Here is a 20,644-nt window from a genome sequence, read left to right as displayed (position 1 = left end):
CGTAGAGACAGGCTAGCCTCACATCAGCTCCGAAGAGAGGGAACAATGGACACTCCTGACCTCTTCTGGGCCCCTTCCTGGAGCACTTCTGAGATCTGAGCGACCTCCTGGAGCCGCCTCAGACGTGCAAGAGCTCCACAAAAGCCAGAAGGTAGCACATAACTTCCCTTTCTGGCTGAAGGCAGGTTAGGGACCTCGGGATAAAACAGGGTGCCCTCCACAGCCTAGAGAGGACTGGGTAAGACCGGCTCCCTCACTCTGGCCCTATCGGGCCAGCTCATACCTCCCAGCTCGGAGGAAAACGCTAGCAGCTCTGAGGTCTCAGCTTCTCAGCTGCAACAGGAGAAAGAATTTAGCAATTGGCCACAAGCAAGGAGGCCACGAGTGGACATCACAGCCTCTGGTTTGGAGGTCCCGGAGCCAGAACCCGAGTGGACTAGCCAGACCTGGGTAGAGAACAGAAAGGCGACCCCAAAGACACTTCACTTGTGGGCTTGCTTTAGAGGCCCTGCAATGCCAAGAACTCTGGCCATCAAGGCAGGGTATTTATGATGGTCAGGCAGCAAGGAGGAGCTGAAAGGGCACACAAAGGAACAACGGAGATCCTACGGATCCAGAAGGAAGCTTCCCCAAAGGGAGGCTGGGCAGGAGGCAGTGCAGTGACGTAAAGAGAACGGGACCGGAAATGGCACGGGCTTGGCTGGTGAAAACAGAACAGGCAAAACAGTTAGAGGAGGCACCTCCAGAGCCACACTGGGAAACGCGGGGTCGTGGAGGAGACTGGAGCTGGGGCACCCAGGCTCCGGGCCCAGTTCTGCCACCGGCTGTGGCTTTAGGGAAATCTGCTAACCTCTCTGAGCCTGCTTTCCTGGACTGCCCAGTGACAGAACCATCACCTCCTTGTCACCGGGCTCTCGTGAGGACCAGACGAAGCCCAGGGGACAATGCACCCTGTGTGTAGACGGGGCCAGCAACGGAACCACCCGACGGTCCACGGCGTCCCGCCCCGGTGTCTGCGGCTGGGGCTCGAGTGCAAACACTGGCACTTGTTTAAAGGTCACTGGGCAGGCGTGCCTCCTTCCTGCGGGCCCCACAGTGGGGCTCTGTCTTCCCACCCACTCACCCCTGGCCCCATTCCAGGGCAGAATGGAAAATGGGATCAGTTTAAAAGCGACATTTATAAATAATGGAAAAAAAAAACAAAAAATACAGTAGGGAGCAGCGAGAGTTTTCACCTCCTGTCAGCTCTCGTGCAAAAGCAAACCGTGTGTGTTCTGTCGCAGCTCTGTCCCCAGTCTAGTTCTAAGAGGTCATGAGGAAAGATTGGGGGGGTGGGGTAAGGGGGAGAAAGGAAAGGAAACCTCAAGAGAAAAAGAGTGTGCACTGAAATATCATCGTCAGGTGTGGAATCAGAAGACCAAGAAGGCTCACATTCAGATTTGAAAACAACACGTGTCACCAAAAAGTGCTCCTTTTCCAGGTCACTCCATGGCCAGGCCTTCCACGGGTTTGTATACAGAGGTCACCGCAGAGAACCACTGGTTCCCAGACCCCAGACCAGAAGCACGTCCACACTGTGTGAGGCGGCGGCGGTCGGGGAGGATGGTCTCCACGCTGAGGGCAAGTCTACCAAGTCCCCGTTGACCCCCAAACTCTGTCCCTTATTGTCGCACCCCTGCCTTCTCTGATGGCGCTGCCTGTCGTCCCCTGGGGATCACTGGCTCCCCAAGGCTTATCTGCTGCTGCTTAACGAGGTTTTTATTTACGAGACTCCAGGGGAACACCGTCCAAAGAGGAAACAGGTGCATGAGGAATATTCTACTCCCTAAGATCCAGAACCCATCTCTCACACCGTGCTATAGACGTTTGGGTCTGCGAAACCAACACTGCCTCCAAAAGCAGCCCTCCAATGTTCGGCTCACAAGCAACACGCGGCTGCGAGAGAAAAGGCACGTGTCTGCAAGAGGTTTAGAAGGTATTTACAAAACCGTCCACCAGCTTCCGGGCATGGTGCCTTCTTCCAAAGCTTTGCAAAAACGGACCGTGGGTTATGCAAGACACACAGCAAAACACTTCTTCACGGCATCCCTAGGAGGAAAAGCACAGAGATAAATGAGAGGTCATCACCCCAAAGGCCCCGTAAGTGGTAAAGCCCCTCCTTTAGATTTCCAGGGTACCCAGAGTAGCACCCTGCGGAGCAGAAAGCACCTGCACTACGGGGTCAATCTACCTGGCACCAAACCTCACCTCCAAATTAGTGTTACTGTGGGCAAGTTATTTGTCTTGCTGAGTTTCAGATTCCTCATCTGTAACAGGGGGTGTCCCTCTCACCCTAAAGACCAGCCGCAGGAACGAATACACCGAACGGAGTAGGTATTTAATAACTGATAGCCATTCATGATAACCAAAGGAGAAGACAGGGGAAAAAGTAGAGATTATCAGAAACCAAGAGTTTAGGACTGTGCGTTTTATAGCAACCAGAATCACTCTACGCGCTGAAAACATTAGATCAAATAGTCACCAGGGCCTTTCTTCGTGCTAAGCAAGCAGCAGAAACCTGCTAAGGGACAGCTGTCAGGAGCTCCCTAGCATAGGGGGCTCTCTGGAGTGACTGACGGTGTATTAACCTGCTGTATTAGGCCTGCACCAGGCACTTACTCCTCAGAACTCAGTGTCCAGCGTGGAAGGAAAGAGTGGGTACCCAATTACTGTCCCAGCCCCACCAAACCCGGCTGTGTGCCAGGGCTCCCACCCTGCAGTCCCTCTGCTCTCCACTGCCCCTACACCAAGGATACTGGGAGTCACGGAGGCAGGCAGGGGTAAGTGCATGCATTTGCATGAGCGGGCGCTGTGTCTTAATACAAAGATAATTTCTAGAGCTGCACTTCTTAAGATATGTTCTGTCCTGTAGTCCTGGGAGATGCTCTGCACAAGAAAGGGTTTTACGACCAAGTAAGATCCCTCATGGCAGCTGACAACACACACAACATATTCAAGGACCCGGAACGCCCACCTAATTTTGCTTAACCTCTACCCAAACGTATCTGACCACAGAAGCCTTTTCCACCACATAACCACTATTTCTGTGGAACACTGTGGGAGCGCAGGGCCTCTCTCTGTGATTCCTGCCCTACTAGTCAGCACACGAAATTCACTGCTACAAGTAGCTTTCTATCATTCGGTCCATCACTTGTGCCTAAGCTCCAGAAACGCCGATCCAGGTCAAGTCTGCAACCCTTGAAGAACGGCACCACGCAGGCCCAGCTTCGTGGGTAAGAGACGTGTAGAGTTGCACCGGGCCGCCTACTTCAAAGGTTCCACGCCTAGGTTAACGCCCTGTGGTTGCCATCGTGAAGTCCTCCGTCATTTTTTTAACAAGGAGCCCACATTTATATTTCGCACCGGGCCCTGCAAACTAGGCTACTGGTCCGGGCACGATGACACATTCACCCTGTTGGCAAGCTGATAAATACCTCACTGGAGGCTCAGGCTTATTTCATGCAAAAACCTAGTTTCCCAAGACAGCCCCCCATCTCCCCGAACCGGCTGGGTCAGCAGGCTGAATCTTCCTGTTATTCCCCTAGAACCCGCTCCCGAGCCACACGGCTGCCCTTGCGTTGATGGACTTGTGAACCTCTCGTTGGACACCCACCCCCGGCGTCTTCAAATCCCTGTCGACAGCACACTCAGAATGCGTGAAGACGCAGGGCTGCTCTCCCTCCTTCCCCGCTCCCATGCGATTTTTCTTCTCCACGGTTAAGGAAAAACCTTCTTTTTTTAGTTGACAGGTGGTGACAGAGATGAGTGGAGATCGAATGGTTGCAGGAGAACAGAGTCAGGCAAAGATCACAGTTTTGAGAGGCCCATGGCTGAAGGGCCAATTGAAGGCGGTGTGGAAGCTGGAAGGGGGGGGTGGTGATCTGGTCCGACGCTCTGCTTATCCACTGAGTCCACTAAGGCCAGAGGGGTCCAGCAAGTTGCCCGAGGTCACACTGCTACTTAGGAAACCCTGGTCCTCCGAGAACTGGCCCTGCTTATTTTCAGTCTGTAAACTCTTCTCAGACACTCTCAATGACACCGCGAGAAAACGGGCATGAGTTTAGACGCCTCCCCCTCTTCCTCGGTGATATTAAAGTGACATTCCCCTTGCAAATCTCCGCAAAGCTGCAAGTTACAAAGAGTGATCGTGTGCACCAACACACTCTGTGTCACAGGAGAATGTTCACGCCACCGGAACTGGTGGTCCTGGGTCAGCGCCTGTTGTCCCTGAGACATGGGGGAGCGGGGTGGAGAGGACCCTCGGCTTCCTAATCTACAAAACAGGTATATGACATTTACCTGTTTGTCTCAAAGAATTTCAATGAAGGTGATATGTGCTCTCTGAAAGCGCTCTGAACTAAACGCCCTTCGCGAACATACCATCAGCCCCAAGGGACGGAAGTTACGGTCCGAAATACAGTCCGTCTTACCTTGCATATGGAATGAAGGAAAGGCTATACCTGCAACGAAAACAAACACAAGTGGAAATTAGACGGAGGGAGTGGAAGATCGCACACTGGGAGGAACGGGCCCTGAGCTGTGACCCTCTCCCTCCCCAGCGTGCAGGCCGCACACACGCACACGCATGCTCACACCCACACGTGAACGCGAGCTGTGCCACACGTTCAGGTGGGGAGGGAGGTAGGGTCGTCTGTGGCCAGAGAAGAAGGGCAGAAGACCCACGTGGAAGCAACCCTGTCCCCTCAGCCTCACAAGGTCACTGCTGTAACCAAACGAGCCAGCAGATCCCACATATCCAGGTGGTATAGAGCCCTATTCTGAAACAGTACCAAATAAAACCCTGATCACTTGTCCTCTAATATTTACAAATCCTCGACAGAGTGTAACTGACAGGGATAATTTTCTGCTCTGTTGCTATTAAGCTTGAAAGAAAAGAGAACAGAAAGAAAAAAACCCACGACCAACTGCTCAACGGATAAAAACATAAGCAAGCTATGCTATGATTCTTCGAGAGCCCAGTTGGCTCAGCCCCTTCTGAGAGGAGGACCCTGCAGGGAGGAGGCAACAACCCTAACGGACCAGGCCCGTGTGTCAGGCAGGGAGTGAGTTGGTCGGCCCGCAAAGAGCACAACACCGTCGGTCCTGGCAGGGATATGGCCATCTGCCTGAGCCCATATGAATGCTGAGCCTCTGAAAACTGGATTCGAATTCAGTCTATCAGAAAGGCATGTGCGTGTGGGTACCAGTTTCGGCCCTCAGAAGAAACCACAATAAAACATAAGTCATGAAACCTGACCCTTTCGGCACCTACTCCCAGAACGTGTCATTAAAAATCAGGCCATCGTTCTTCTCATACTCCCCGTACACGGAAGCTCGTTCACTTGTGGACACAGCAAATCCCAAAAAGCATTTGGGAAGTCTATTTATTCAGAAGTCCAAAATCAAGAAAGGGAGGGACGGGTGCTCAGCTTGTGGTCTGGCAAGCAGGGGCACAGCCATTCCGCGGCCCTGGCCCCTTTGCCCTAGAGCAAACCCTCTTACTTTCCCAAGTGGATCAGCACACCATAGAAACTGCTGAGGCAGGCGTGAATCATCCCCTGACAAACTCCGGGAGTACTACAGAAACGTCTCAGAAGCCATCGATTCCACCACCCTCTCCCTCCGATGTTGGGCCCGTCTGAAAGGGCCCGAACCTGCAGCCCCACCACCGGCCCCCAATAACGGGGTCTCCAGCGCCCGATCACCGTGCGTGGCTCTTGAGCGACAGCACCCCGGCCTTGCCAACCGGCCTCCAGTGCACATGCTGGTCCCACCGCCCACGGCCGCGTGGCTTTCCATTTCACCATTCACCTCTTGCTGACAATTCCCTCTTTGTGCTTCCGCTGAATGATTCATTCCATCACAAACGTAACATCACAACTTCGGTACTGCTCTCCTTTCCTTCGATGTCTCCCTGACTCACAAGCCTCCTCCTACCAGCCCCTGTAACGCTTCATCGTCCTTGCTCTGACCGGACATAAGTGACTGAGTCACATTTATCACATCTCAAAATCAACCGTGAGCCCCGCACAAAAATGCCGCACCGGGCAAACGATCGGCCTCCCCTGGCCACCCAAGACCACTAATGCCACCTGTTGGCTCCGGGGCCTGACTTCACTCGCACCACGGAGAATCCTTAAGTTGAAAAGTGTCTGTGTCTTTCTCTTCTCCTACCCACACCACGTGGAGCTTAATCTCCTTCAGCTGCACTAGTCAGAGATGGAGGTGGGAGGGGGCTACGTAAAACAGCACTTACCACGTCAGGGCCAAGGACTGCAAAATGCAGAAGATGAGAGCGAGCCCCTTGTTATGCCACTGAAAGAAAACAACGGTTACCGCACAGTGCGTGACGAGGGGCATAAACCAGAAAGGGCCAGGGAAATTAAAATGCACACTCACCCAGAAGGCAGAACACAGGGTGAGTGTAAAACACAGCTAGAGAGAGAGGGAAAACACGAATTAATACAGCAACAACACGGAGAAAAATACTGTTAAGACTTCACCGTTGGCAAATGTTAACGATGCTTCTCCCGCTGCAGTGACCCGATTCCGTGATGATCATGGCAACCGAAGGCACCCTTCATTGCAAAGCACTGGACCCACGTGGAGGCTTGCGAGTTACCCACATTTGGCAGAAGAGTTAAAATCCCCAGGAAATGAAACCGGCCAGTAAGAACTGATGTGGATTAAAAAGAACTGAATTGGGGCACCTGGGTGGCTCAGTCGGTTGAGCGTCCGACTTCGGCTCAGGTCGTGATCTCGCGGTCTGTGAGTTCAGGCCCCTTGTCAGGCTCTGTGCTGACAGCTCAGAGCCTGGAGACTGGTTCGGATTCTGGGTCTCCCTCTCTCTCTGCCCCTGCCCTGCTGTGCTGTCGCTCTCTCTCTCAAACATAAATAAACATTAAAAAAAAATTTAAGGGGAGTCTGGGTGGCTCAGTCGGTTAAGCGTCCGACTTCGGCTCAGGTTGTGATCTCGTGGTCCGTGAGTTCGAGCTCAGAGCCTGGAGCCTGTTTCGGGTTCTGTGTCTCCCTCTCTCTGACCCTCCCCCGTTCATGCTCTGTCTCAAAAATAAACATTAAAAATTTTTTTTTTTTTTTTTTTTTTTTTTTTTTAAAAAGAAAGAAACCAAGCAACAAGCAGACCCGTGTCAGAAAAACGGATGAATGGGGCCACTGAGCAGCTCAGGCAGTTAAGCGTCTGACTCTTGATTTCCTAATTACCGCTCAGGTCACAATCTCATCATTCGCGAGATGGAAACCCACATGGGGCTCTGTGCTGACAACCCAGGGCCTGCTTGGGATTCTCTCTCTGCCCTTGCCCCCGCCCCCACACTCTCTCTTTCCGGGTTCTTCCCGCTAAGCTCTGCCTGTGCGTGGCTTCCCCCGTCCCCAGGAGAGTGTCCCAGCTCTCTTACTACCACATCAGTCTGGCCAATTTCACAATCCCTCTGGGGTGCAGAGCCGGCAGGACCCTAACACCAACTGCAACAGCAAGGGGGTAATTATCAGACACCGAATTCTCCCTGTGTGACGGTGGCTACCAGCATCAGGCAGTAAGTCAAGACGAAAGGAAAACGAAAAGCGGTCTTTAGGTTTAAGACAAGAAAAATCCCATACGGCGGAAATAAAAACGGCCATTTGACAAGCGCAGCTAAAAGGCAGACCTTACCAGCACCATGACAGTCGCAATCAGGCGCGTCGGCTCGAACATTCGCTTCAGCTGTTTCATGGGCCCCATGAGGAAGACGGTGCTAAGAGGGAAACGTACACACGCCTTCAGCCCAGAACGGAACCCCAAGCTGCCCCCCATCCCCTCCCCCAAGGTGACTGGCGGTAATCACAGCAGTCAGAGCAGCCGACGTGTGGGGGCACCTGGGGGGCTCGGTCGGCTAAGCGTCCGACTTCAGCTCGGGTCATGATCTCGCGGTCCGTGAGTTCGAACCCCGGGTCGGGCTCTGTGCTGACACCTCTCTCCGCCCCTCCCTCACTTGCACTCTGTCTCTGTCTCTCACATGCCATCATGTGAAATGTTCTCACTACATGCCAAGTGCTGTGCTTAAGGGCCTCAGGTGCATCACTGTCACGGAATCCTTCACCAACTGTGGGGCTGACGACAGGAAAACGTCGTACTTACTTGGCAGATGACAAAACTGAACGGCGGAAGGATCTGTTACCTATCCAGGCTCCCCCCCACCCCAACCCCAGCGCATCAGGCAGTAAGTGCATGGAGGTCTGTCGCAGCCACCAGGTCAGAGGACCCCTCTAAGGGGTGCTGCCTTGCCTCCTTACCGTCCTACCCATGGAAACAAATGAACAAACCAAACACTCGGGTACTTTTAAAAAGAAAAACCACAGGGACGCCTCGGTGGCTCAGTCCGTTGAGCGGCCGACTCTTACTATGGGCTCAGGTCATGATCTCAGGGTTGGGAGATCGAGCCCTGGGTCGGGCTCTGCACTGAACATGGAGCCTGCTTCAGATATTATTTCTCTCTCCCTCTGCCCCTCTCCCCTGCTTGCTCTCTCTAAAAGAAAAAAGAAAAAAAAAAAAACAAAACGAAAGCCACATCTGACAGGTGGAGGTTGTTTAGGTTAAAAAGTAGCACCTTTCATTTTCTTTCATAATCTGCAGAGAATAATTCTACAGGTGGTATCATCTATAATTTGTTCAATGTTTGCTAGATGCCAGATAGGACATCCCCGACCTCATTCCATCCCTCAGCAACTATGTGAATTAGGTGTTATAACACTTATTTTCAGAGATGAGAAAACGAAGCTTAGAAAGGCTAACTTACTTATCCACAATCTCACAGTTAGGAACTTCAAGAGCTGGCATTCAAACCCCCATCTATTGGATCCAAAGCTCCAAAAGAAATCCCTAGTGTGCTTTCAGGAGGAGTGGAACTTGAGAGATGGCCTGTGAGAGGAACCACACGCAGACCCTCATGCCTAACCCCTGAGGGTCATATCTGTCATGTGTCTGGGTTCCTGGCAGAAATGCCCCATGTGGCGTCACCCTGGGGAGTGATTGGTATTAACCAGTATTTAACAAGCCAACCGGCAGATAACATTAGCTACTGGGTGATGGTAAAACAACAAATTTAAAACACAGGTCTATATCTCTGTAAACTGCCAGTAACTTTCAACCTGAATTCATAGCTGTGCTCTTTCTTTTTTCAATGTTTTATTTATTTTTGAGAGAGAGAGAAAGAGGGAGGGACGGAGAGGGAGACACAGAATCCGAAGACAGGCTCCAGGCTCTGAGCTAGCTGTCAGCACAGAGCCCAACGCGGGGCTCGAACCCACGAACCGCGAGATCATGACCTGAGCCAAAGTCGGATGCTCAACCGACTGGGCCACCCAGGCGCCCCACATAGTTTCACTCTTAAGTCAGGTATTTTAGCCAACACTGAACAAGGAGAGCCAAGGCTGGCATTCAAAATTAAGTGCAGCATACCTACGAAAATATAACACATTATAGGCAAAGCCATAAACTCCTAGCCACACCCCGGAAATAATCATCGGCTCCCTTTGCTACTTCCGCAGGCAGTGAAGAGCTGACCCCATTAGGGTTTGCTAAATAGTTCTGGACTAACAACACACTCCTTCCTGTATTTATGGTCAATCTGTAGACTACATTACAGCCGACGCTGTCTGCCCAGAGCAAAACCCTCCAAAAGTTAGTATGTGAGAGAGCTTTAGAGACGAGATTAGACACCTCGGCGAGCCAGCGTTTTACTCTCTTAGGCCTTCATAAAGTAAGCTCTTAGAAGGTAACCAGAGTCAAAGACTCACTCATTTGGTTAACATTTCTGGCTAAAAGCAAAACTAGGTCTGGGAACAATTAGGGACGGACAGTTAAGACAGAGGCAGCCCTTGTCAAGTGGCTTAGAGACTTTTAACAAGCCAGTGTAATAAAATGCTATCCGTGCTGTCGTGTCAATATACCTCATATGTATAAGAGGTTCGGATTGAACCCCATATGAAAGAAGAGGTCATTGATTCCGGGTGGGGTGGGGAGAGGTCACAAGGAGAAAGAAGTTTTGAAGGAGCGGAGACTTTTGAGCAAAGTCTTGACAAGCGAGCAAAAGGATGGGGGTGGGGCACAGAGAGGGAGAGACAGATGGCGCGGCACTCCAGGCAGAGAAATTAGCCCCAGAATGGGCACAAAGAAGTTTGGGGAAATTGCAAGAAGGTCAGCCTGGCTGGGGAGTGGAAGTGGGTGAAGCCACACCTCGAAGGGCCCCTCCTGCATGCACACACCTGTGCCGGAAATGAGGCACCACTACAGACAGTTAGGCAGGGAGATCACTGAATGGCTCTACAGCTCTGTGGAAAATGGCCTGGGGAGGGACAATAAAGGAGGCAGAGAAGCCAGCAGAGGAATCCTGTAGGAGTTCAGACGGGAAGTGATGCGGGCCAGAGCTAAGAGCAGCACGGGGGTCACCACATCCGAGAAGCCTTCCCTGGCTCCCTGGGTCAGATGATGGCACCTGCCCCTCCCTGAGCAGCCCCTTTCTCCATGCCCTATTATGTTACCAGTTCATGTCCGCCTGGCTGGCCAGTGAGCTCCACTGCAGGAGGACCCAATCCACACTTGTCTTTGAGAGCTCAGAGCCCAGCCCAGGGTGTGATCAGGGCTTACTCACTGAGCATGTGAGTCGATCAGTCAGGGACAATAGCCACGGTGACCAAGAAGAAGCCAATAAGAGGTCGGCACCAAGCCATGGTGAGTAATAACGGACGCCGCGGCTTGGACACCTGGGACTCTGAGACCATTCACTGAGACGCAGGGGAAGGAGGAGGGAGAGGAAAGGTCACGGAGTTCAGGCTCCAGGAGGACCATATAGTCAGGCCCGCACTCCCAGCTCAGAGCAGGACTGTTGCTGTCAGCCCGAAGGTGTGGCTGAAGCGTGAACTGCACTTGACCTGGGGTATCTGGGCACCTGCAGCGTGCAGAATGGGCTGCCCTGACCTCAGGCGCCAAGAGCCAGGTGCGAGATGGTGTTCAGCGGGCAGAATAGTAATACAGCCCATCTGCAGCCTCGGGCCCGCTGGGCCCTTGTAAAATCACCACTCAAGTCTCTGGCCGCAGCAGGCCAGGGTGCCGAGAGGGCTGTGTGGTCAACCCCGAAGAAACCATTCAATGGCTCCGTGCGCGGTTCCCTCAGACACAAAATCACAACAGTAACTATATCCCAGGGGACTTCAAAAATAAACTAACACACTGGGTGCTGTACGGAAACCAATTTGACGATAAATTATATTTAAAATACAAAAACCACCACAACAAAAAAACCAAAAATAAACTAAGATACCAAAGTATTCTATGGGCGTGATGTATATATTTTTTTTTTGGACGTGATGTATTTTAACGACCTCTTTTCCCACCAAATCCTTAGAACTACGAAAGTATCCTCCTTCTCCTCCCTCGAGCACAATCCACACCCATTTTCCCATCCCGTGACCGGCTACGCTTAGATTAGGAAAAAGAAACAAAAAAACTGTTACCTTCCAATCGATGCGATGTTACCAAAGGTGTAAAACACCGCGAAGAGGTACAGTCCCTTTCTGGGGACCCAGAGCAGAAGAGTTCCCTAGAAGATAAAGCACAGGGTGTTTGTACACAAGGACCCCCTCCTGCCACAGCCACACAAGCAAGAGCCCACGGAGAAACATGTGCTCCTCCCCGCCTTCCTCAGCACCTCCCAACCTCTGTCTCTTATCCACGCATCTCATGAAGCGCCAGAGAGAAAAGGCAGGGCACAGAAAGGGAAGACGACAGAGGGAAGGAGGGCCGGGGTGGAGAAAAACCAAGCGAGGAGAGGGACATCTCACCAGCAGTGAGCAGACAATTCCTGCAGCAAAACACGCAATGAAGCCTTTTATTCTGGTGCCCCAGCTTAACGAAGATGCCTCGACGACCTGAAATTTTCAAAAAAACTGATTACATACACATATATGCATATTATAGCACCAAAACCAAGGTGCATGTAATTATTTTTTTTGATGAGAGAGAGCGTGCAGGGGAGGGATACAGAGAGCATCCCAAGAAGGCTCTGCTCTACCGGCACAGAGCCCGATGTGGGGCTCGAACCCACAAACTGCGAGATCATGACCTGAGCAGAAAACAAGAGTCAGATGCTTAACCAGCTGAGCCCCCCCAGGCGTCCAGGAAGCACATAATTAGAGGTAGTGCGTGAGTCTGTACTGCGGAAGGCAGGAACAAAGAATCCGACTCACTCAGAGCTCCAAGAGCCCTCAGGAGTCATGGACTCCAGCTCGTTATCCATCCATGAATCTCCTCTCCAGCAGCACATGAGAAGTCACCGAGCCTCCCTCCGGATGAACATCTGCAGAGGTGGGAACTCTCCGCCTGCGGCACAAACCATTTCCCGCCCAGTGATGCAAGGCGGCAGACCCTAGAGCCGCCCAGGCAGGACGAGGTCAACTGGAAAGGCATGGACTCCACCAGGCAGGGGCCCAGGAAACGGGGACAAGACAGGGACAGGCGCTCAGGCAGTTGGGTCCGCTGGGCATCGTCTCCTGCATCAACCAGCCAAGCTTCGGCAGGAGCTGCTCCCAGCGGCACCTGAGACCTCGAAGGACTGAGGCTCTCGTCCGTGTCGGGCTCCCGGCTGAATGTATTCACTCCTGGCACACACAGGTGTGTGCCGCAGGGTGCTGGCATCGGCCAAGTCACCCAAGGGTGAGACAAATCCCAGTTAATTCACGACTGCCCTACTCTTCTGACTCTCTGCTACCATGATCAGGCTCAAAGGATGCCAAAAACAACTCTGCTAAAACAGGGGAGCCTGCAGGTGGCTCCCCAGGGATCGCCCCCCGCCCCATGTCAAAGGGGACAGCCAAGCAGTCACGCCAGAGGCCTTCTGAGTCTGTCCCCCCCATGAAAGTGGCCGCCGATGCTCCAAGCTGGGGACAGGCAGCTGCCACTCAGACCAAAGGTCCTGCCTCCTGCCCAACCACCCCAGCGTATTCACACAAGGTTCACCTCGCGTGGCCATCAGAGTCTCCATCCAGCAACGGGGTGGGGGGGGGGGGAAAGCGGCCAGCAGCATTTCCACCCGCTGATGGAGGAAGGAGCGGGTGGCGGAAGCTGCAAGGGCCACTAGATTGGCAACTCCTTCAACCGTGACTGCTCCCAACTCAGGAACCTGTTTTCAACCTGCTCTCCCAACTTCCTGTCAAACCAGAAGCTTGAAGAGAAGGACCAGATGCTCTTCCAGGTGTGGCCGGCATCGCTACAGAATGGCCTAACTTCCATTTGGGAGAAGGGGAGCATTCCAAGCAGTTCTGGTTTCTTCCTTCAGAAAGGAAAGGGACATGTTGGTTCCATTCTCAAGCTGAATTTCCATCCAAATGTCACCCTACTGGGGAGCCTGGGTGGCTCAGTTAAGCATCTGACACTTGACCTCGGCTCATGGCATGACCTCACCATTTGTGAGTTCGAGCCCCGCGTCGGGCTCCGTGCTGGCAGCGTGGAGCCTGCTTGGGATTCTCTCTCTCCCTCTCTCTCTCTGCCCCTCCCCTGCTTGCGAGCCTGCATGCCAGGGCTTTCTCTCCCTCTCTCAAAATAAGGGAAGAAAAACATTTTAACAAAAAGGCACCTGGATAGAATTTGCAGGCAATCTGCTCACAAGCTGTCTGGCAGTTAGAACAAAGGTCTCTTTGACTCTGGGATTGGGAAAAGAAAGGCTCTTGCCAAAAGAAAGAAAAGCTAACAATTGTTGGAGGAAACCCGGCTGGTAACCAGAAGGTGAGAAAGGAATACTGATCATTCCTGTGCTTTCAAAGGTACCACTCCTTCCTTCCTCCTCCCTGGAATCCTTGATGGAAAACCTAAGACCTATACTTTTAGAAAGAAGCCCTCTGAAACTAAAGGTTGAAGGTGTATTTATGAAGGTGAGACATCAATTAAAAAACTCGTCGGGTAGCTTTTCGTGATTAGGCACTGCGGAGGAGTTTTTATTAATCACCTAGTTTCACATGTACAGAACTAGAACTTTCCGGCTGGGGAAACCGAGGCCCGCGGAACACACACCAAAAACGTAAAATGTTACTTGGCCTTCCACAAAGGAAAACAAGAGCGAAAAAGCTCTCGAAATAGGAAACGAACATTCTGTGCGGCTGCGCAGACCGCAGCTGGACGGGACCATCCCACGGGAACGGTCCCGCGAACACGCAGGCAGCCTCACGAGGTCCCGGGCGCCTGCAGCGTCTGTATGCAGACTGGGGGCCCAGAGACACAACACGGTTCGGTTCGGCGGTGGAGACGGGCCACAACAACCAGAGGTGACCAAGGGCGGGGGAGGGGGGGGGAGGGGGAGGAGGGTCAGGCGCACAACTAAGGGCCGCCGCGCGGGGGCGGCGGGCAGGGGAGGCTGCGGGACCGTCGCCGGGCCCAGGCGCCCTCCCCGACGCCGGCTCCCTCCGCCTGGCTCTCGGGGGCCCGCACGCCCTCCCGCCTGGCCCGGCCCCGGAGCCCGGGGAGGCCGGCGGGGCTGGGGGACGAGCGGGTGGGGAACCCCGAGACGGCGCCTGCCCCCGCGGGCGTTCCCGCGGTTCTGCTCCGGCGCCGCCCTCCCGAGCGGGCCTGCGGGGCGGGGAACGCTCAGGGGGCGCCGGGCCCCAGCGCACCGCACAGGCCGACCGCCCGGAGCAGAGCGCCCGGCACCTGTGGCGGCGCAGGGCGGGGGCGCTGGACCCGCGCCCGGCCGACCGGGGGCAGGACGCACTCGGGCGGCGCTGCTTTCCAGGAAAGCCTGGAAAGGTTCCCGCTGGCCCGCAGCGGGCGCGCTCACCTCGGCCAGGCCGCCCCGGTCCTCGGTGTCCTGGCCGCTGAGCACCTTCTTCAGCTTGTCCATCCCGGGCCCGGTCGGCGCCGCGCAGCCCCGCTCGGCCGCCTGTTGCGCTCGAGTCGGCGGCTCTTCCGGGTGCCGGGCCCGCCGCCGCCGCCCGCCAACCACGGCGCGCCCCGCCCAGGTACCTGCCCACCTGGCGGCCGCCCGCGCAGGCGCCCCGCGGCTTTTGGGGCGGGGGCTGCGGCCGGGGGTAGGGGGCGGGCCGCTCGGGGGTTAAGGGCCGCCCAGCCTGGCTCTGCGACCGGGCGTCGCCCCGCGAAGCCAGCCGACTCCCAACCCGCCGCCCTCGCGGCCCTCGTTCCTTCCGCGTTGATTGAGCACCTACAGCATACGGTGCACAATGCCAGATGTTTGACACACAGATGCAGAACTGGACCGACACCATCCCTGCCTTCAAGGACCTTTAGAGACCCCCCTCCTCTCCTGCCGGGAAGAGGAGGGAAGGAAGCACTTGGAGTTGGCTGTGTGACGGGAAGGGGGAGGAAAGCCGAATGTTGGACTTTGCAACGGAGCCAATTTTACTAGTTCTGCAATTAGGCGGGTAGTTTGGTAATGTCCGAGGAACATTCTCCACGAGCGTCTTAAACGTACCTTTCGCTCCCCTTTCTTCCCGGGGCTGCTGATTCATTCTTTTAGTTGGTCGGTCATTCACTCCAAAAAACATTTATTGAATTTCTATGCCAATGAAGAAATACGCAGTTCTGCTCTCCAAGTGGGTAAAGTTCCAGATGCCAGTCTGGATGAATGGATAAAGACGATGTGGCATGTCTGTATAGAATGGAATATTACTCGGTGATCAGAAAGAATGAAATCTTACAATTTGCGACGTGGAAGGAACTAGAGGGTATTATGCTAAGTGAAATAAGTCAGTCAGAGAAAGACAAATGTCATATGATTTCACTCATGTGGAATTTAAGAAACAAAACAGGTGAACATAGGGGAAGGGAAGCAAACGTAAGATAAAAACGGAGAGGGAGACAAACCAGAAGAGACTCTTAAATGCAGAGAACAAACTGAGGATTGCCGGTGGGGTGTTGCTGGGTGGGGTGATGGCCTAACTGGGTGATGGGCATTAAGGAGGGCAATTGGGGGGTGTCTGGGTGGCTCAGATGGTTAAGCAACCGACATCGGCTCAGGTCATGATCTCATGGTTTGTGGGTTCAAGCCCCGCGTTGGGCTCTGTGCTGACAGGTCAGAGCCTGGCGTCTGCTTCCGATTCTGTGTCTCCCTCTCTCTCTGCCCCTCACCTGCTCTCTCTCTCTGTCTCTCTCTTTCTCTCTGAAAAAAATGAATAGACATTAAAAAAATATTTAATATGCAATATATGACAAGGTGTAATGCATGTGTGTTGATATACACACGGGGAGAATTGTTCTTTTTTCTGTAATTACTGATGGTTTTCTGAAATGAAAAGAGTAGGATTTTTTTTAAATATTCTTATCAATGTTAAATATCTTGGTCTTCCTCAACTCTGTTCATGACGCCCTGACCTGACCCTTCTATGAGCTGCATACATGATCTGGTGATGTGGTCAAAGTACCAGGGGTCACACTGTGAAAACCATGTCTGTGACATCCATACGTCTGAGAACCACTGGTCCCATGGACCCCTCTCAACAACCAGCTCTTCTTGAGCTTTGTTTCCTTTTCCCAAAGTGGGAGTTTCTCAAGGCTGGGTTATCTGCCCTCTCTTCTCTCCCTTTCCACACTCACCTCCGGAAAGCTGATTCCTTTCAGGGTTTACAACACTTTTCTCCAATCCTTTACAGCTTGCAAAGTCCTTTCACTGGCGTCAGAGGATATAGGTTTGAGTCTAGACTCCTCCCTTTATTAGTTTTGGGACCGTGGGACATTTATTTAACCTTTCCAAGACTTGGTTTTTCTCATTTGTAAAAGGAGAGTAATAGTCATACCTACTCCTAGAGTTTTAGGGGGGAGTAGATGAGCTAATGAGTAGAAAATGCTTAGCATATTTTTTTTTCGACAAATGCTGCCAGGACGGTGAATGTCCGCATACAACAGGATGACGTTGGACCTCCTTCTCTCACCATAAGCAAATGGACATCAGCTGGTGAATGGATGAATGAAGTGTGGTAACTCTATACAATGGAATATTATTCTGCAACGAAAAGGAGTGACGTAATGTACACATGCTTCAACATGGATAAACCTTGGAAGCATGTTGCTAAGTGAAGGAAGGCACACATTAAAGGCCACCTGTTCAGATTTCATATATGTGAGAGTTCCATAATGGGCAAATCCAAAGACAAAAAGCAGATGAGTGGTTTCCACAGTCTGGGGACAGAGGGTCACGGGAAGTAATAGCTAATGGATAGAGGGTTCCTCTGGGGGTGATGAAATGTTCTAAAATCAATCGTGGTGATGGTTGCACAACTCTGTGAAAACACCAAAACAAAACAAAACATTGAATTGTACACTTGGAGTGAATTTTATGGTATATACATTTCATGGCAATAAAGCTGCTGAAAACATGCTTAGCACAGTGCCTAATGGGTGTTTCCCAATCCATGAATGTTATTTATTAGAAAATGTAACAGATGTTCACTCTTCTCTTGCCCTAAATGTATCCGAGTTTGAACCCAAAATATTGGACTCCTAATTTATCTACAGAGCAGGGACCCATGTACAAGGTGACTCATCGTGACATTGCTTATAATACCTAAAGATTGGAAACAAGCCAGAAGTCCATCAGTGGGAGGAGTGGTTACGTAAATTATGATACATCCATTCGCAAGAATACAAGGCAGTCGTGAGAAAGAAAAGAATGAGGGGCACCTGGGTGGCTCTGTTAAGCGTCCGACTTCGGCTCAGGTCATGATCTTGCGGTTCGTGAGTTCAAGCCCCGCATCGAGCTCTACGCTGACAGCTCCGAGCCTGGAGCCTGCTTCAGATTCCGTCTCCCTCTCTCTCTACCCCTCCCCTGCTCATGCTCTATCTCTCTCTCAAAAGTAAATAAACATAAACAAAAATTTTTAAGAAAGAGAAGAATGAGGAAGCTTTTTATATATTGATATGAAACTATCTCTGAGATATGTTGTTAGGAGAAAAAAATCAGATCCAAACAAATAGGTAAAAGGTAGATAGGTAGATGCATGACGGATAGGATATGTGTGTAGACATATCTGTATTTACTTACATATACGTAAAATACATCTGGAGGGATAGAAAAACAAAACCAAGAATAAACAAACAAAAATACTGATGTTACTCTTTACCTCCCGGGAGGGAAACCAGGTGACCGTGGGGCAGAGAACTTTTCCCTGTGTATCTACTGACTTTTCAGTTATGAACCTTGCCAATGTATCTGCTATTCAAAATAAATAGAGACACAAAAAGGTTACATACTCTATGATCCCATTTATATGAAATACCTAGAACAGATAAATCTATGGAAACCAAAAGCAGAGTGGTGGTTGCTAGGGGCTGGGGGAGGGGTTACTGGGGAGAAACTGGTTAAGGAGATGAAAACATTTGGGAACAAGATAGGGATGTGGCGGCACGATATTGTGACTGTACTAAATGCAACTGAATTGTTCGCTTTGAAATGGTTCATTGTATTTTATGAAAATTTCACTCAATGAATTATTTTTTGAAAGACAAAGAGGGAGAGGAAAAGGAAAAGCGGGGGGGGGGTGGGGGGTGAGGGGGAGACAGGGAAGGGAGGAAGGAAGGGGAGGGAAGGGAAGGGAGAATGTAGAACAGAACAGCAAAACAGAACGGCAGCTGACCTGGAAGGTTTTGAGCCAACAGCTTTGTATGCAGAGGCCTGTGCTAAGTCAGGAATTGGGGGAGGAGACAGTTGTCACAGTGATCCAGTGATCAGGAAGTCGGAGGGAGAAGACCAGGCATTGGGAAGGACACCAGAGTTGATGGGTGCCTACCGCCTTCCGTCCTGGGCGCTCCCCTGGTGTCCAGCGCCCATCCTTCACCTTGGGGCTCCTCGATTGCCAAGCTAAGGTTGTTTTTCCCTCTAGCAAAGCATTAGACGGTAGGGGGCTCCTGGAGGAATGTTCTACTCTGTCTGTGCCTCAAGTACTTGTCAACGAGCTGCAGGTTATAAGGAAGTTTAATTTTAGCTGCCATTTCCTTCTTGCCTTTGTTCCCCACATCGCTATGGAGGTGTGATGTTGGGGCTCCTGGAAACTGAGTCTGCAAGGTTTCTGGAGATGAGGCTTTTGATAAGATTGCCCTTTTCTTGTCATTTACTAAGATATTTGTAAACTGATGGAGACCCACGTCCTGGGGATGACTATGATCTCTATCCATTAACCATCTGTTTTCTTTCCATTCCTTGGTCCTTTGGGCAGCCAGGAGTGCCTGAGGAATGTCACACACCTCCCACCTGGGGAGGGCGGGGGGGGGGGGTGGGCGCTAGCTTGCACTCTGTCCCCAGCCCACTCCATGCTCCCTCATCACCCACCATCGCATTGCCATTGGAAGGATCCAGAGCACCAATGTCTCCTGCCCACCCCGAGCCCTCCTCAGAGCCACCTTCGAGGCTCAAGGCTCGCACTCACCCGCTCCCTGCACCCCCTGCGTTTGTGGCCAGTCCCAGCTGGATGCCCAAGGCTCTGTAGCCCCAGCAGGGCCAGGAAGCTTCTTTTAACACTTAACACAAAAGGCTGATTATTCTCCACCCCGGACAGTAGTGACATGGGAGCCAAGGCAAGCTGCACAAGCGACCCCCCCCCCCCCACCCAGGTGGGGTCTGTGTGATATTCCTCAGGCCCTTCTGGCTGCCCAAGGACCAAGGAAAGGAAAGAAAACAAATGGTGAACTGATAAAGATCACAGTCCTGCAGGACCGGAGTCTCCATCGGTTTGCAACTGTCTGAATGATTTACAAGAAAAAGGGCACTCTCCAGAAACCTATGGACTCCCTTTCCTGGAGCCCTAACCTCATCCTCCCCTCCACTGGGATGTGGGGAAACAAAGGCAAGAAGAGAGTACAGACAAAATTCAATCTCTTTATAACCTGCAGCCCATTGACAAATACTTGAGGCACAGACACTTTAGAACGTTCCTCCAGGAAACCCCCACCTAATGTTAATGTTTTGCCAGAGGGAAAAATAACTTTAGCTCCCCAACGGCAAGGCCCCCAGTACCTTAGGAGTCCTCTTTAGCATATGAAAGTCCTTTGGGAAACCTCTCTCTTTCCTTCCGCCCCCTCCCACCAACTCCAGAGTATAAAACCATCACTCCTGACAACCCAGGGCAGCTCTTTCTGCCCAGCGGTCCTGTCCCTGCGCTCCAATAAAACCACCCTCTGGCACCAAAGACATCTCAAGAATTCTTTCTTGGCCATCAGCTCCAGACCCCCACCACGGCTCCAAAACTTCATCAGTCGGGGTAGCGCCCGAACTTCTCCAGGGACCCCCAGAATTTCCAGCTCCCACAAGCATTCCGGGACTCACTCCTCCCAGGGCCACCAACGTGCCTCTGACGCCCCCACCACCAGGGCAAGAAAACCAACCGTGCAGTGACTCTCCCTGCCAGCCCCTCCCAAGGGGACTGTTGTGTCGGTGCCGCTCTGTCCCCTGCCATGTGAACCTGCTCCATCCCACGCTAATGGCCTGAAGGAAGATTCTCCGCAAGTCTTCCTCTCCGCTCCGTTTCTCCCGCCTCCGTCCCAGTCGCCCCACATCCAGAAGGCGGCACTCGCTTCCACAGTGGCCTCCCTGCCTCGCCACGCTTGCACCTCAAGCCC

The 20,644-nt window shown here is 52.4% G+C and overlaps 1 protein-coding gene and 1 long non-coding RNA gene across 2 annotated transcripts; one reads left to right on the top strand and one right to left on the bottom strand.

Annotated features, from left to right (window-relative positions):
- Positions 1-1,732: 1,732 nt before the first annotated feature.
- SFT2D2 (SFT2 domain containing 2) lies at positions 1,733-15,043 on the bottom strand. Its single transcript, XM_078441036.2, has 8 exons — positions 14,859-15,043; positions 11,875-11,961; positions 11,548-11,633; positions 7,709-7,790; positions 6,439-6,474; positions 6,296-6,354; positions 4,470-4,499; positions 1,733-2,088 (listed from the first exon to the last, which is right to left on the bottom strand). Exons 1-8 carry the CDS (start codon positions 14,919-14,921, stop codon positions 2,049-2,051), a joined length of 483 nt encoding a protein of 160 aa, XP_078297162.1. The 5' UTR covers positions 14,922-15,043; the 3' UTR covers positions 1,733-2,048.
- Positions 13,958-17,442, top strand: LOC144614893 (uncharacterized). Its single transcript, XR_013553179.2, has 2 exons — positions 13,958-14,349; positions 16,915-17,442. It is a non-coding gene; the product is annotated as an uncharacterized LOC144614893 (long non-coding RNA).
- The last annotated feature ends 3,202 nt before the right edge of the window (positions 17,443-20,644 follow it).

This window comes from Panthera onca, chromosome F1 (genome assembly GCF_046562875.1).
Source record: "Panthera onca isolate mPanOnc1 chromosome F1, mPanOnc1 haplotype 2, whole genome shotgun sequence".
Classification (NCBI taxonomy): domain Eukaryota; kingdom Metazoa; phylum Chordata; class Mammalia; order Carnivora; family Felidae; genus Panthera; species Panthera onca.
Note: the sequence above shows the minus strand (reverse complement) of the source record. Positions and strands in the feature narration are given on the sequence as shown.

Coding starts and splice junctions, on each gene's coding strand:
- SFT2D2 (XM_078441036.2), bottom strand. CDS start 14,921: ATGGACAAGCTGAAGAAGGTGCTCAGCGGCCAGGACACCGAGGACCGG. Junction 6,475..7,708: donor TTGCGACTGTCATGGTGCTG/GTAAGGTCTGCC, acceptor CTCTCTCTCTAG/CTGTGTTTTACACTCACCCT. Junction 6,355..6,438: donor CCCTGTGTTCTGCCTTCTGG/GTGAGTGTGCAT, acceptor GTTTTCTTTCAG/TGGCATAACAAGGGGCTCGC.